We start from the raw sequence: 15,282 nt of genomic DNA on the forward strand, positions 1-15,282 counted from the left end.
TTTTTTAAAAAAAGATAGCAACTAATCATGACATGAACTCATGAAGTATGGAAACTTTGTTCAGTAAGTATCACAGTACATCATAGAACATGGCACATGTTGTAAATGCAACTGCAGGGGTTTTGAAAACGTGTCCTCTTTCTAGTACGTTACCTCCTGCAGTACAATTTTATTAGTCAACAAAAGTGCGAATTTTTATGTCGATCACACACTACTGCATCACAGTTAGGAATGTTCATTTTGTTATAGCTACTGCAAAATTTTACTGTAGGTTGCTGGCTTTGCTTGAAGATGTCTGTAATGTTCTATACTGATGTACTATACAAATGCCAATTACTACTGTTGAGGATAAATTGAGAGCTTGACTTTTGATGGCGACATAAGAATGCCTTAACAACCTATCCCAAGGTATTTGTGTCCAGATTGTTTTTTTTCTCTCTTACATGTTCCAGATTATTGTATGATGTAGATAATTTAATTCACTGTTTTACTATTGTGCCATTGTAATAGTGGAACAAGAAGGAAGAATAAGAAAAATTAGTAAGTTGCGAAAGAAAATATGGGCTATAAGGGAAAGAAATAATTTTAAAAAATACAAATAAATAATCTGCTAAATATTATGATATCAATTTGTTTTCCTATATTGCCAAAATTAAGTTTTTTTTTAAATGCCTTTGACTGTTTCAGAGTTGCTGAAATGTTCTGCATTACATTATTGGACTTTCAGAAATACAATTATGTTGCTGTGATTGCTACAGCATTGGAACTGGGAAAACTTAACCCTGCCATTTCTGAGCCTGAGGGAAGACATATATTTAAAACAATTCTGGAAATTCCTGAGCTGAACAAGGTCATTTTTTATTTTTTAATATCTTATATACTTACTGGCTTTTTGGAAAGGGAAATAGGCTATGTAATGTATTGTCAATGATGGGGAGTGACTCCAATAAACAGAGTATACAAAATGAACTCTGTAACCAAAGAAACATTGAAACTTCTTGGCAGATTAAAACTGTGTGCTGGACTGAGACTCGAACTCGGGACCTTTGCCTTCTGCGGGCAAGTGCTCTACTGTATGAGCTACTCAAGCACGACTCACGCCCTGTGAGGACGAGGTGTGAGTTATGCTTGGGTAGCTCAGATGGTAGAGCGCACCCTGTGAGGACACTATGCTGAAGTAAGTTATGGTTCATTTATGAAGGGCAAGAAAGTAAGATCTAGGTGACTGTAATGAGATTTCTTATAGCTGTGAAAGGCTGTGCCAGAGTAAACAGATCAAGGAACAGAATAAAATGGAAGAAACAACTCAACAGAATGAACTGGCAGAGGACTACCTTACAGTCAGAAATTATAATCCAGTATACCAAAGAAGTGTCTGAAGACAAAGGAAGAGATGGGCACTGTGGCAAGCAGGGGCCCAACACTTGAAGTGTGGAAGAGCAACAAATTGCACAGCAGTTCAATCTAACAAAATATATGTTATTTGTCACTGATTCTTCTGGAGCATTTATAAGAATTTCCCGTAGAGAAAATTAACAAAGTCGATAACAGCTGGCATCAATGAAACAAAATCACAGATAGGAACATTAGCGATAGTGAAACATTGAGTTAGCTCCAGTGGTGTGCTTATATAGCATAATTGTTAAGGCAACTGCTGGGCTGAAATATAAATATGCATTAATCACACCATATTTGTTACACTGTAGCTTCAGCATTTATGGCCAGTTTTAGATGATAACATTTCATGTCATTGCATCTTGATTGATTTCATTCCCACTGATCCATTCATGTCATTTCAGGAAAATAATTAAATTGGTTAATATGGGTGTTGTATCATAGAATGAAACTTGGATGTGGACAGACACGGGTTGTAAGAGAAATGGAAAAAAAAGTTGATGGGATTGATTTTGAAAGTGTAATGCAAAATGTGAGAGAGAAGTTGGTAGAGACAGCAGTGCTCATTCTTACATTTAATAGTCCAGTTTTTCCAATAACATATTAAGTCTTGCTCTACACTCATTGAGACTGAAAAGGTTTGTGAGACATTCTGATTTGTGACCATTGCACCACCTACCACTCATAGATATTCATCAGAACTAGGTTTAAGGGCATCTATGTCTGGCTCAGTGGTTACTCAGATGTGTTCATTAGGAATTTAGTCAGGTAAACATAGGAGATCGCATAAACCTCCTCATATCTTTGTAGTGTTCCTCAAACCATTATTACTCTTCTCTGGGGCAGATGGCTGGTGCATTGCCTTGCTGTAAATACAGGAAGTGTGCAGGTTAATATAGTGAAGTAAGTGGATGGACATGGGTTGCATTGAGCAGAGGAAGTAAGCTCTGCCCACCAACTCCCAGAATATGGGCTGTCAAGGTGTGAGGGGGGTTGGGGTCAAGCTGCACTTACGTCACATGGTGCTGGGACTACACTTCCACTCACATATCAATTTATGCTAAAAGCAGCGCTCTATCTGCCACTGTATCAGCTGTCTGTGTGCTGTGTGCCTACAAAAGTAAAAACTGAAACAGGTGTAACAAAAGCTAACAATTGAAATTGTAGTTGATAGTTTCAGGTTGAGTAATGGAGCTTGTTACTACTAGTTCTGTATCAGTTCTCATAGGCAATTTGGGATTAAAAAGAGCCAATAATAAAACTTACATTATGACAATAAAAAGAATGGTTACAATTTTGAACTTCATATTCTTCATCTTTGCAAGATTAATTATTACTGGTGCTGCTGTTCGATTCAACAGCATTAATAATGACTTCGTCTGTTGGTCCTGTGCACTTCACTGTTGGTCTCATAGGCTAAGAGAGAAAGTGGAACAGCTCCTTTTCTTTCTTTTTTCCCCTTTTTGCGGCCCTGCTCACAACATTCTCTGACACCATATCAGTGGTGGATACATAAGGGAGGCATGCAGGGCGTGCATGCCTCCCACTTACAGAGCTGCCTGCATTGCCACCCGCGCCGCCCCCGCAAGTCAGCTTGCATGCTATTTGTTCATTTCTTTTGTCAGTCGACTTGACTGAATCAAGTTATCCAGTAGTTGTACTTGCCTGTGTAGCATGCACGTTTTACTGAAGAAAATATTTATTATTTAAAATTCAACATACTTTTGCCCTCACAACTACTGAAACATGACTGTAATGATCTGGCACATAAATTGAATCAGTGCTTAACTGAACTACTGCTCTTTGAAGAAGAATCACTCTTTATGATTAAAATGAAACTAATGGGAGAGATTCTTCAATACAAGCAAACAAGCATAAACGCCCTTAATGATCATGATTCTGTTATGCAAGCGTTGTCTGTTTGTACTAGATCTGGCTATCCTACTTTGCACATGCTGTATAAAATATTTTCTTGTTTACCTTCATCTATTGCTACAGTAGAAAGAAGTTTTTCAATGTTGCGGAGTACAAAGACATGGCTGAGGTTGACAGTGAAGGGAGACTGACTTAATGGCTTAGCTCTGTTGAACACTTACACCGACATTGATTGTCCTATTGATGATGTAATTAACTGATTTGCCAGGAAGAATAGGCACATAGAATTCATCATTTAAGGAAGAGAACCACAATTGTAACATTTTGATATCATAAGATGACATTGTCTTGTGTATGTGTATAATCACTTTAAATAAAACTTTCTTAATCTTTGCATATGACTTGATTATTTTTTATTATGGCAAAAGTAAAGGTAGCTCAAGATATCTTTAGCGCCCCTCCTTGAGATTTTTCTGTATCCGTCACTGCTATATATGCTCAACGTCTTAAAGTACTACCACTTGCCTCTCTCCAAGGAGTGGAAAGTGTGCCTGGTGCTGCCCATGATGGACAAGAAACCACTCTGTCAGTTATCAATAGAGGTATTAATTCGTGAGACACCAGAACATGACACAACCACTTTGTAAATTTCTGGGTTACATCACTGGGCTTGGCAGTGGCCAGTCACAAAACATAAGTAGGCTGAAGCTGACCAACTTCTGCAAATTCAAAACCAGGAAACTCTCATTCTTCTCTCTGTGAACATACCACTGCCTGCAAAGTATTCTGTTGGTGAGTGGAATGCATCCCCTCACATGGTATATTATGTCCTCACACCTTCCCAATGACGGGTAACAATGTTTACCACAGTTCATCACCTAAGGCAACCTTTTTTCATGCTTTAAGCAACGAATCATGATGTTCTTGTGTATGCGCTAATCTCTGTGCCTTGTGTAGTGTTGTGAGTGGCGTAACAAGTGGTGTGGTGGCTGTCCAGCACTGAATTGACAAGTGTGTTACAAGACTGTGGCCCATCTTCCCACCACTACTATTCATTATATTCAGTGATGATATCTGTCACATTATGGACCACAACAGTTAACTTGGGTAGTGGCTGTTCTCTCAGGTCGACAAACTCACTGTATCCCTTTGACCCACTGGTGTGTAAAAAGCCCATTGTTTATGTTAGCTTGAAGAATGAGTATTCTGTACATCAGGCTCTCATTACCAGGCAGTGATCAAATACACTGAAGTAACTTTTCTTGCCAATTATACACTTAAAAATTGTGCCAACAGCCAGAACCAAGTCTTACATTGTACCAGTCACATAATTTGTCAAGCTATTTCATTATCCTGGGTGACAGGAATGCTCTCTCCACAACAAATTAGCTACATGTAATGCAATTGCTCATGAGTATTTATATACCTCAAAATAAGACCTTATGAACTGCTTTAAATGCCATTGGATTAACCAGAAGACTAAGCATATAAAGAAAATGCCTCCACGTTATTCATCAAGAAACATACTTGCCTGTTTTCACAGGTACCCCTAAGTTGCTTTTGAAATCACTATTTGTAGCATTATTATTATTATTATTATTATTATTATTATTTATAATGTGGAATTATAGAAAACATACACACTGTTTATAGATTAATGTTAAAATTTGACAACCAGATTGCACCACTCAGTATAAATTTTTATGAATCTTTCAGATCACCTTTAAAATCATGGAATGGGCAATTTTCCATGTGTCTTACTCATTGCTCCTCCACACCACAGTCACACACTGAACCCCATTTCATCACTATTCCATTTGAATGCAGTTAAGTATCAACCATTTATAACTGGCAAGCTCAAACCCAGCAACATTGTTCATTAGATGGGCATTTTGGGATGGATGTTCATTTAAACTTTTCTTCCACTTCCCCATCAGCGACTTGAAGATCAACCCTAGGTGGCTTGTGTAACTTAGGGTGTTCACCTGGTGCATTCTAGAAAGTGTTATTTATAACTGACTTCTTGTGCAACTCTGTCTTCTTAAGAGTTTTACCTTGACAGCTTTTATTCTGGATATTTTGTGTACTTTGATGTTATGAATGTACAGGGACCCAAAATTGTAAGCCAGATTCCATATGTGGAAAGAAAAAGGGCATATAAGGTTATGTGACTTATGATATTCACTGTCTCATTTATTTCAGCTCTTCATATATCTACTGTGGAGATAGATGGCTAAACACTGACTCATACTGCTATTAGCAGCATCAATACCTGTGCTTGCAAATGCCCTTGATTCACAATTCGTTGTCTCCTTCTGGGAGGCTACATGGCATACATATACTAGCATATCAAAGTTTGGTAGTAATTTCTAAAACACACATAAAGAAAAATCACTAGCTCTCAAGTGGAAGAAGTTAAACTTCTGCCTATGTTTCCAGCAAACACACTCTCTTATATTAATGGACTGTAGCCTCAACAGAAATGGTGACTTGTGGAAGGGAGAGGATTATTTTTGTTAACAGTACATACAATATTTTGCCTGTCTCCTTTGTGACTGATTTATACAGCAGCTGCTGTAGTAGGATAACAGTAGGGTCCTCATACCTGCCATCTATTACATCCTAGACCAGTAGATGTTCTGAGCCCATAGCACAGCTTTTCTGTTGATTCTTTCATGGTTGTGTCTTTTAATACTATGACTCTGAAATGGAGCTTTCTGTCCCAAGGGATGTATTTCAGCCCTTCTGTGAGTCATTTCAGTTATTAGTCTCTCAGTATGCTCTCAGAAATACTATGCAGTGGACTATAATTGCAATACAGTTTCCACTTCACCATCAATCTCCACCTGGCTGACAGAGGAGTTTCACAAAACAAACAGCTGAAGTACAAGCTCGGTAAACAAAAAGAACTTACATTAAGACAGTGTCCATATGTCTGTGCCCCACAGCATTCAAAATGTTCATCTTACTTGTAATGTGCCCTAGCCAAAATCTTTGGTTCAGTTCAGAAGTCATGCAATGAGATCTGCTTTGTAGGATGACCAACTGCATGTTTTGTAGACAAGTTCTGACTCAATGAAGTCCACCTGGTCTACTTAATTGTGAGAATACATCTCTCAGACACTTTAAATGTACCCACGCTTGATATTTCCACAGCTAGCATGAGTTCAATAGCAAAATTTTACTTTTCTCACAGACTTACAATAACAACACTTTTATTAGAGCTAACAGTTTGGAGGTTGGAGTGGGTTAACAAACAGATTTTTAAATTTTATTTTGGCGTATCTGTGTGTGCCTTTTAAACATTGAAGTTTTGCTTTTAATTTGAGAATGAGTGTCCTGATTTCACATATTCAGTTGAGTTTTCTGGGCTTTGTTCTTGATACAAATTTTACTTGGCTGTTGAATGTGATAAACATGAAAGCCACACCCTTGAAGGACTTATTATGTTAGAATATATTAGGCACAGAGCTTGCAAGGAGACAGAGCTAGTCTGATTTGTGTTTTAAAGAGGCTGTATAAAATCACAGGTTGATCATGATTGCAATATGTTTGAGTCTGCTGGGATGTTCTGCCAGAAATTTTTGATGCAGTTCACCAAGTGGCATAAGGCAGGCCACAAATTCCTGCAGAACTATCACCTAATCACAGGTAGCAATTCCTCATGGTGGAATGAGCATATGAAATTTGCTCTGTACATGCTTATTTACATATCATATAGTTGCTCAGCCATACTTGAAACTGCTCACAAATTTTTCATTAAAAATCAATTAGGGTTTTTGGGAATTCTGCTCGGAGCTGGACTTGAGTACTGTCTTAGGCATGGATGCTCCAACTTAAGAGTTCCAGAACTACTTTGATTCGATGACACTAAAACAATAAAGCACTCACTTTTTACTATTTGAGGTAAATGTAACATTTTAACATTGAGTATCTTGATGGATCTAAAAGAGATCTACTTTGGTTGCAGAATTTACCACATACAACAGAGCATTATATCTCCTACAGTCACTGCATTAGATAAACTTTAGTGTAGAAAAGAACTTTCCCATCTGATTTGATTCTCTCTGCGTCCCACAAGGCATTCAAGAGATAAAGCCAGAGAAGGAAATTATCCACACCATTCAGGACCCTCCACTCATGCTGTAGCACTCTGGTCAGTCGTGTGACATGGTAACTGACAAAGCTGATCGATGTACACGCTGTAATAACTTTCAAAGGCTTCCTATTATTGTTCATATCATTACTGAAACAAGGACAGACCATTTTGCACTTCACAAAATATCAAAATGTAGCATCCTATGACTACAATATCAGTGGGTCACAGTTAGAATCAGACAGTCCTTACAAATACGTGGATATAAAAATCTGTAGGATTTTAAAATGGAATGATTGCATGGGTCCAGTTGTAGGTAAAGCAAGTGGTAGACTTTGGTTCATTGGTAAGATAGTCCGAAAATGCAATGAGTCTACAAAGGATATTGTTTATATAACACTTTGGTGATGCACCTCAGAACTAATGAGTGAGATACTTACCAGATAGGACTATCATGAACTACCAAACATATTCAGAAAAGGGCAGCACATATGTTCAAAGTTGTATGTGATCCACAAGATAGCATCACAGAAAAGATGAGATACCACATGTGAATGGAATGGGGACAGTCCTTAATACATGGTACAATGGGAAGTAACATATGCCACATACTTCACAATGGATTGCAGAGTGTAATTGTGTATGTAGGACAAGAATGTACATTTTGTGACACCATTTGTCCAGCCATTGTGGAATTCCTTCCCTTCACTCTGACTTCAGAAAGAAATGGCATAATTACATATGAACTAACACATGACTTTCCGTTCCTAAGAGATGAATCAGTTTTTTGTATTTGTGACACACACACACACACACACACACACACACACACACACACACACACACACACAAAAGAGGGGGTTGGAAGGAGAGATGTCATTTCCAACATTGCCATTTTCATGTTCTTGAGGAACGGGGGACAATCATTATGTTTCATCTGATATGAGTATTTGTGTGGGAAAAACAATTTTTTAAATTATGAATTGCATATTTTAGCTAATGCCTCATCATTAAAGCTCTAACATTTGTATTTACAGGATGCAAGACTTGAAATATTAAGGAACTTGTTACAAGGAAACTTCAGGGATATCCCGAGTTTGATAACATTAGATGATTTGAAACATTTTTCCCAGAAGACTGAGGGCTATGTATTGCAAGATTTAATAGATTTAGCTGAGAAAACTTTATTTGAGTGCTGGAAACGAGTTGGTAAGTTTTATCAGTTGATAATGAAGATCAAAAACAAATGCTGTGTGTCACTTGTATACAGGTTTATGAAGTCGAAGTTCTAAATGATTAACATGTTAAGCCAAATTAAAAACCATATTTATCAGCAACAAAAACAATTCTTTATGTTAAAGAAAGTGTCATAAATTAATAACAAGTATTTTAACAGAAAAAACTTGAAAATATAGGAGCTGCAGTAATATATCACTCACTACATTAAACCGTTCACGTATGATGTTTGAGAACGCATTTTTCATTGGAGTACAATTGTTTTTATTGTGTGTTTTCGTTTTTTTTTACATATAAATGATTATTTATGAAATTTGAAGAAATATATGTGTACTAAGGACTCATAACACCAGTTACATTGTTTATGGTACACTATCACTTGTTTTTCATTTGTCAAAATACTCACACATGGCTCAGTCTGTGTAGGGTATATCATGATATACTTGTCCACATGAAAGGTAATTTTACATATATTACATTCAAAACAGGTTTCTCCACAATGTCTTCAACCATAATAAACTTTTCACCTTCTAAAAGGAGTTGTTTTCCTCTAAGCTGGTATTATTTTTTCTGGAAGATGACCCCAGCTTTTTTGGCTCGAAACCTTAATGGATTTTCTGCTTTGCTTGGTCCTCCCTCACAATTGTAGACAAGGAGAGTCACTTTCTTCTGACTTGCTGTGCCACATTGAGCCAGAATGTTGTCGAGATCATCCTCTTGGCTGTTGGGTACAGTATACTTGCATCTAGCTTTGTTATCTCCAGAAGAGAGAAATATATCTCCTTATATCGCCTGAAATATTCTCATAAGTGGATATGAGATGAGATGCTGATCAGGTATGCCAACTCCACTGATCCCTTGGATGTAATCTATAAAATGCTTGGAAAAGAAACAACAGACAACTGACTGATCAGAGAGTAATTACTACATACAGCATTATCAAAAAATTCATGGAACATATATGGAAGCACCTTAAGACAGAAAAATAGTTAACGTTCAATGCTCCTCCTTAATTATTTTTCTTCTTAATTCTTCAAATATTTTACGAGTCTGCAATTTTGTCAGTATGTCAGCAAGTTGACTTGAACTTTCCACATATTTCATTTTTGTGGTTGTTCCAATATGTTGCCCCCAGGGGCTCAGCATTCATTTGCTGGGTACGGGCTTGGCGACCCCGGGGTTCCTGAGCTGGGGACTGGTAAGCACCACCTGTCCCCCGTCACCATAAGCTCTGAGTACACTTCAGCGACCACCGTGCGGCGCGGCGGTGGAACGTTGTGTGTCTCAGGGAATGGGGATCTTGGCTTGACCGCCCGGATCACGAGGATGGAACAAACCTCTCTAAAAAACCCCTCAATCTTCCGGTGTGCTCCGCGCCTATGAGATGCATGGCTGTTGAGGTGGAACAGTCGCAAGCGGGCAACCTCTGGGGCACCTGCCACACCCCAGTTGTATAGGGCTTACTCAGGCATGCGGGGCTCTGTCTGAGCGGACCTTTAGTTCCCTAGCTGCTCGTGGGATCGAGATGGAACCCTCGAACTTTTCTTCTTTTCCTCCCAGCGGAAAGGGTGGGCCGCTGGTAGGTTCTAACACCCAATCTAACAAGAGGGCTCATGTAGCCAGTCCTCCTAATTCAGGTACTAGTAACAGAACGCATTCTGCTTCTCAGAATGTGTTTCTCATAATTAAAAGAAAAGATGGGAGTTTTGAAAAAGTTTCACCATTTTATATACAGAAGGGCTTAGAGGGTATTGCTGGCACGTTAAAGTCTGTAAAGCGCTTGCGCAATGGCACCTTGCTGGTTGAAACATCTAGCTTCCAGCAAATCCAGAACCTTCAGAAGGCACAATTTCTTGGGGAGTTTGCGATAGAGACTGAATTTCACAACACCTTGAACTACAGCAAGGGTGTTGTGACTTGCAGAGATCTTGTCGACATCCCCCAAGACGAACTGAAGTCTGAATGGTCCCGGGAAGGAATTGTCGACGTGCAACACGTTATGAAACGGGTGGATGGTGCTCTCATAAAAACTGACTCATTTATTCTTACGTTTAACAGCACCAAATTGCCAGAGCATGTGAAGGCAGGTTTCCTACGTCTCAGTGTACGGCCCTATTACCCCAATCCCATGCGGTGTTTTAAATGCCAACACTTTGGCCACACTACTCTCGGCTGTAAAGGGGAAGCCACTTGCGGGAAATGTGGTAAAGCCGCTCATGAGGGAGTTGATTGCTCCTCTCCTCCCAAGTGTGTCAACTGCTCTGGGGATCACCCTGTGTGGAGTAGGGAATGTAGAGTTTTCCTTGAGGAACGGAAGATCCAGGAACTGAAAACCACCAAACGCATCCCGTACGGTGAGGCAAAGAAAATTTACCAGTCCCTGCAGCCGCCCACGTTCGCTGCTTCCTTTTCTTCCGTTCTGAAACAGCCAGTCTTGAAAACTGATGCCGCTACACAAACGGAGGTTGCTACTGTCAGCACTAGCACCTGTGTTTGTCAATGTACATGTGCTGCTGCTGTTCCTGTGAAGCCTGCTGCTCCTCCCCGGCCTTCTGACCAGGCCGTGGTAGCTGACGTCATGGAACTTCCTGCCCCTTCCCAGGTCCAGTCTTGTGCCATGCCTAGCGCTTCTACACCCCCTACTGCTTCTGAGGTTTTGGCTCCAATGCCACCTCAGGCCAGAAAATCGAAGCACAAGCCAAAGGTGAAGACTCGCCCGCTAAAGGAGACTGAAGTTGTACAGTCTGCTGATGTGGATGTCATTCTCTCTGACGTCTCTCTCGACTCCTCTTCTGAGGCGATGGAGGTAGATGCCAGACTGGGGCAATCGTCTCGCCCCAAAACTGAGCCTCCACCTGTTGTGGGTTCTGCTCCCCAACAGAAAGTGCGACTGAAGGTACTCCCGCCCCGATAGATGGCTCCCATTATTCAGTGGAACATGAATGGATTCCGGGCACATGTGGAGGAACTGCACCTCCTAGCACGGCAACGCCCCCTGTGCTTATGTTTACAGGAAACACATCTAAAACAATCTGATGCTCCTGTACTCAGGGGCTATAGGTTGTATCGCAAAGATGACCTGACTGGAGACAGGGCCAAAGGCGGAGTCGCCGTGTTTGTCGATAATGACCACCACTCCTCTGCTCTCCCCCTGGATACTGACCTGCAAGCAGTTGCAGTTGCAATTTATTCCGGTCGGAGGCTTACCGTTTGCTCCCTTTATTTACCCCCTCTGGATGCAGTGAACTTAGAGGCTCTCACAAACCTTATCGACCAACTCCCCCGCCCGTTTCTCCTCCTGGGAGACTTCAATGCCCATCATGTCCTGTGGGGCTCCGCTTCTATTTGCGCTCGAGGTCGAATTTTGGAGAGCCTCCTAACATCTCAAGTGTTGTGCATCCTCAACACAGGTACTCCGACTCATTTCTCTAGTGCTACAGGGTCATTCTCAGCCATTGACCTATCTTTCTGCTCTCCAACCCTCACTGACTCCGTTCACTGGGAGGTCATTGACGATCTACATTCCAGCGATCACTTCCCTATCCGCATTCATCTCCTGGATGGTGTATTGCTGGAGCAGCGGCCACCATCGTGGATGATTGGCAGGGCTAACTGGCCACTGTTCACTCGGTTGGCTGTCTTTGACTGCCACAACAGCGTACAGGAATGGGTGGATCACATCACGCTTGTGATCCACCATGCTGCTGACCTGTCCATACCACAGTCTTCTGGCACTCGTAAGCGGCGCCTTGTGCCTTGGTGGACAGAAGAGTGCCGTTCAGCCATCCGTGACAGGCGTGCGGCTCTTCGCCGATTTAAATGCCGCCCAACAGCGGTCAATCTTACCGCCTTTCGTATCGCGAGAGCCAGGGCACGCCGTGTAATTAAAGAGAGCAAGAAAAGGTCATGGCAGGAGTTTCTGGACTCCATCAACCGTTCCACTTGTTCCACAAAGGTATGGGAAGCCATCCGGAGGATTTCCGGTAAACGCAGCCGTTTACCAATAGCTGCAGTCCTGAACCAGGGATGCCTCCAAACGACACCCAGCGCCATAGCTCAGTCGCTGGCAGAGCATTTTGCACAAAGTACTGCCACTGCAACCCAGGATCCAGCGTTTCGTCACTACCGTGCGACTGTCAAAAGAGCGAATTTGAACTTTCGGTCGAACGGTTCTGAGGCCTACAACTCCCCTTTCTCCATGTGGGAACTTGAGTCGGCTCTTACTGAGACTTCTGACACTGCACCAGGTTGCGACCGCATCCGGTACTCCATGCTTAGACATCTGCCAGCGGCGTCAAAGGAAATCCTCCTTGAATGTTTTAATCTCATATGGCACACAGGAGTGTTCCCAACCTCGTGGAGGGAGGCAATCCTCATCCCTCTCCTCAAACCAGGAAAGGACCGCACATGTCCCAGTAGTTATCGTAGTATCGCCTTGACAAGCTGTGTCGGAAAGACTCTGGAACGGATGGTTAACCGTCGTCTGGTCTGGCTGCTAGAGACCAGACAGCTCCTTAGCCGCTTTCAGTGTGGATTCCGAAAATTTCGATCCACAGTCGACAACCTGACCCTCCTCGAGGCGGCTATTCAGCAGGCTTTCCTCCGTCAGCATCACTGTATCGGTATCTTCTTTGATATCAGTAAGGCATATGATACTACTTGGAGACACTGTATTCTTGCACAACTGCATCAATGGGGCTTTCGTGGCCGTCTCCCTATTTTCATTCGGTCTTTCCTGTCTCAGCGGTTTTTTCAGACCCGCGTTGGTAACACACTGTCTGATCGCTTTGAGCAAGAGAACGGTGTCCCCCAGGGCAGTGTTTTAAGCGTTACCCTCTTTGCCATAGCAATCAACAGTATAACGTCTACAGTGAGGAGTCCAGTACAGTGCTCCTTGTTTGTGGACGACTTTGCTGTTTTCTGTTCCTCCTCTGGTGTTGCATCCACGAGCCGTCAATTGCAACTAACGGTGCGGCAGTTAGAGGAGTGGGCTGCAAAGACGGGTTTTAGGTTTTCTGCCGATAAGTGTGTTTGTGTTCATTTTAATCGTTCTCGTCGTCTTTTTACGTTGCCTGCCTTGCATATGGGGGATACTGTCCTACAGTTTGGAGACACAGTGCGGTTTCTGGGCCTCATTTTTGACTCCAGGTTGTCATGGTTGCCACACCTACGTGACTTGAAAGTCAGAACGCTGAAGGCACTGAACATCCTCAAGTGCCTCAGCCACAGGTCTTGGGGAGCGGACAGGGCGCGTCTCCTTCAGTTTTATCGAGCTTTCGTGCACTCACGGCTGGACTATGGCTGCACAGTATATGGGTCAGCGAGGCCGTCTTATTTGCGGATCCTTGACGCTGTTCACCATGCTGGGATTCGACTGGCTACGGGTGCTTATCGGACCAGTCCCGTACCCATCCTCTGTGCTGAGGCTGGCGAACCGCCACTTACCATCCGGCGGCAGCTCCTGCTGGTGCGCCAAGCTTGTAAGTTTCTTGCAGCTTCCAGCTCGCCTGCTCACCATCTTGTTGCCCTTCCACCTCTGGATCGCCTTTTTTCCCGCCGTCCCCGGGCTACGTTGCCGTTTGGGATCAGAGTGCACCGTGTGCTTGAGTCCCTCGGTGTGGAGTCTGTCCAACCCCAAATCCTGGGTTTTAACCGCCTGCCACCCTGGTTACTAATGAGGCCACGTGTGATTTTAGATTTATTGCAGTACAAGAGAGATTGCACTCCTGCCACCGTTTTTACTGCAGCATTTTCTGCTATTTTATCTGAGCACCACGACTATGTAGCTGTTTTTACGGATGGGTCGAAACAAGGGGATTCCGTGGGTTGCTCAGTTGTTTTTCCGGATCGTGTCCTCAAGGTCCGCCTGCCTCAGACTTTTACTGTCTTTGATGCAGAATTGTCTGCGATCTTGCGGGCACTGGAGCCAATGAGACTTTCTTCCTCGCTTAAATTTCTTGTCTGTTCCGATTCACTCAGTGCCCTTCAATCATTGCACCATTTGTATCCGGCGGATAAAGTAGTCCAGACCATCCAGGATGCCCTCCTCCGGCTACAGCGACTGGGGAAGGTTGTAGCTTTCTGCTGGGTTCCAGGGCATGTCGGCATTGCTGGGAATGAAAGGGCAGATCTCGCAGCCAAGGAGGCATGTCTTGATCCACACGTATCTCAGTGTGCTATCCCGTTGCACGCACTCACCTCGCTGTTGAGCTCCCGAGTCATGTGTCGGTGGGAGGATGAGTGGCTGGAAGTGACTGACAATAAGCTCCGTCTAGTCAAGCCCACAACGCGTGTGTGGTGTACTTCCTTTCAGCCCCGTCGACGGGACGAGGTTCTCCTCACTCGGCTTCGAATAGGCCACAGCCCTATGACGCATGGCTTCCTGCTCCGGCGAGAAGACCCTCCATTGTGTGGTGCTTGCGGCGTCCAGGTCACTGTGAGCCACATTTTACTGGATTGTGTTTTATTTTCTGACCAGCGGGCCTCGGCTGATTTGCCAGCGGACCTGCCAACTCTTTTAGGCAACACTCGGACGAATGTGGTTAAAGTTTTAAAGTTCTGTGCCTTGTCAACTGTTTTTACAAAGATTTTAGGGAGAGGATATTAATTTGCTCACTGTGTGACAAGCTCGCCCATCTTTTATGTAAGTGGCCAGCCAATGACACTTTCCTGTGTCATTC

The 15,282-nt window shown here is 42.6% G+C and overlaps 1 protein-coding gene across 3 annotated transcripts in view; it reads left to right on the forward strand.

The window, feature by feature from the left end:
- LOC126162044 (peroxisome biogenesis factor 1) overlaps positions 1-15,282 on the forward strand; it is a 371,455-nt gene that overhangs the window by 120,178 nt on the left and 235,995 nt on the right. For all 3 annotated transcript variants that reach the window (XM_049918280.1, XM_049918281.1, XM_049918282.1), the window contains 2 exons: positions 688-850; positions 8,404-8,575. In XM_049918280.1, coding sequence (XP_049774237.1) covers positions 688-850; positions 8,404-8,575 — 335 coding nt within the window. The remainder of the gene's footprint in view (positions 1-687; positions 851-8,403; positions 8,576-15,282) is intronic.

The sequence above is a fragment of the Schistocerca cancellata genome, chromosome 2 (genome assembly GCF_023864275.1).
Source record: "Schistocerca cancellata isolate TAMUIC-IGC-003103 chromosome 2, iqSchCanc2.1, whole genome shotgun sequence".
Classification (NCBI taxonomy): domain Eukaryota; kingdom Metazoa; phylum Arthropoda; class Insecta; order Orthoptera; family Acrididae; genus Schistocerca; species Schistocerca cancellata.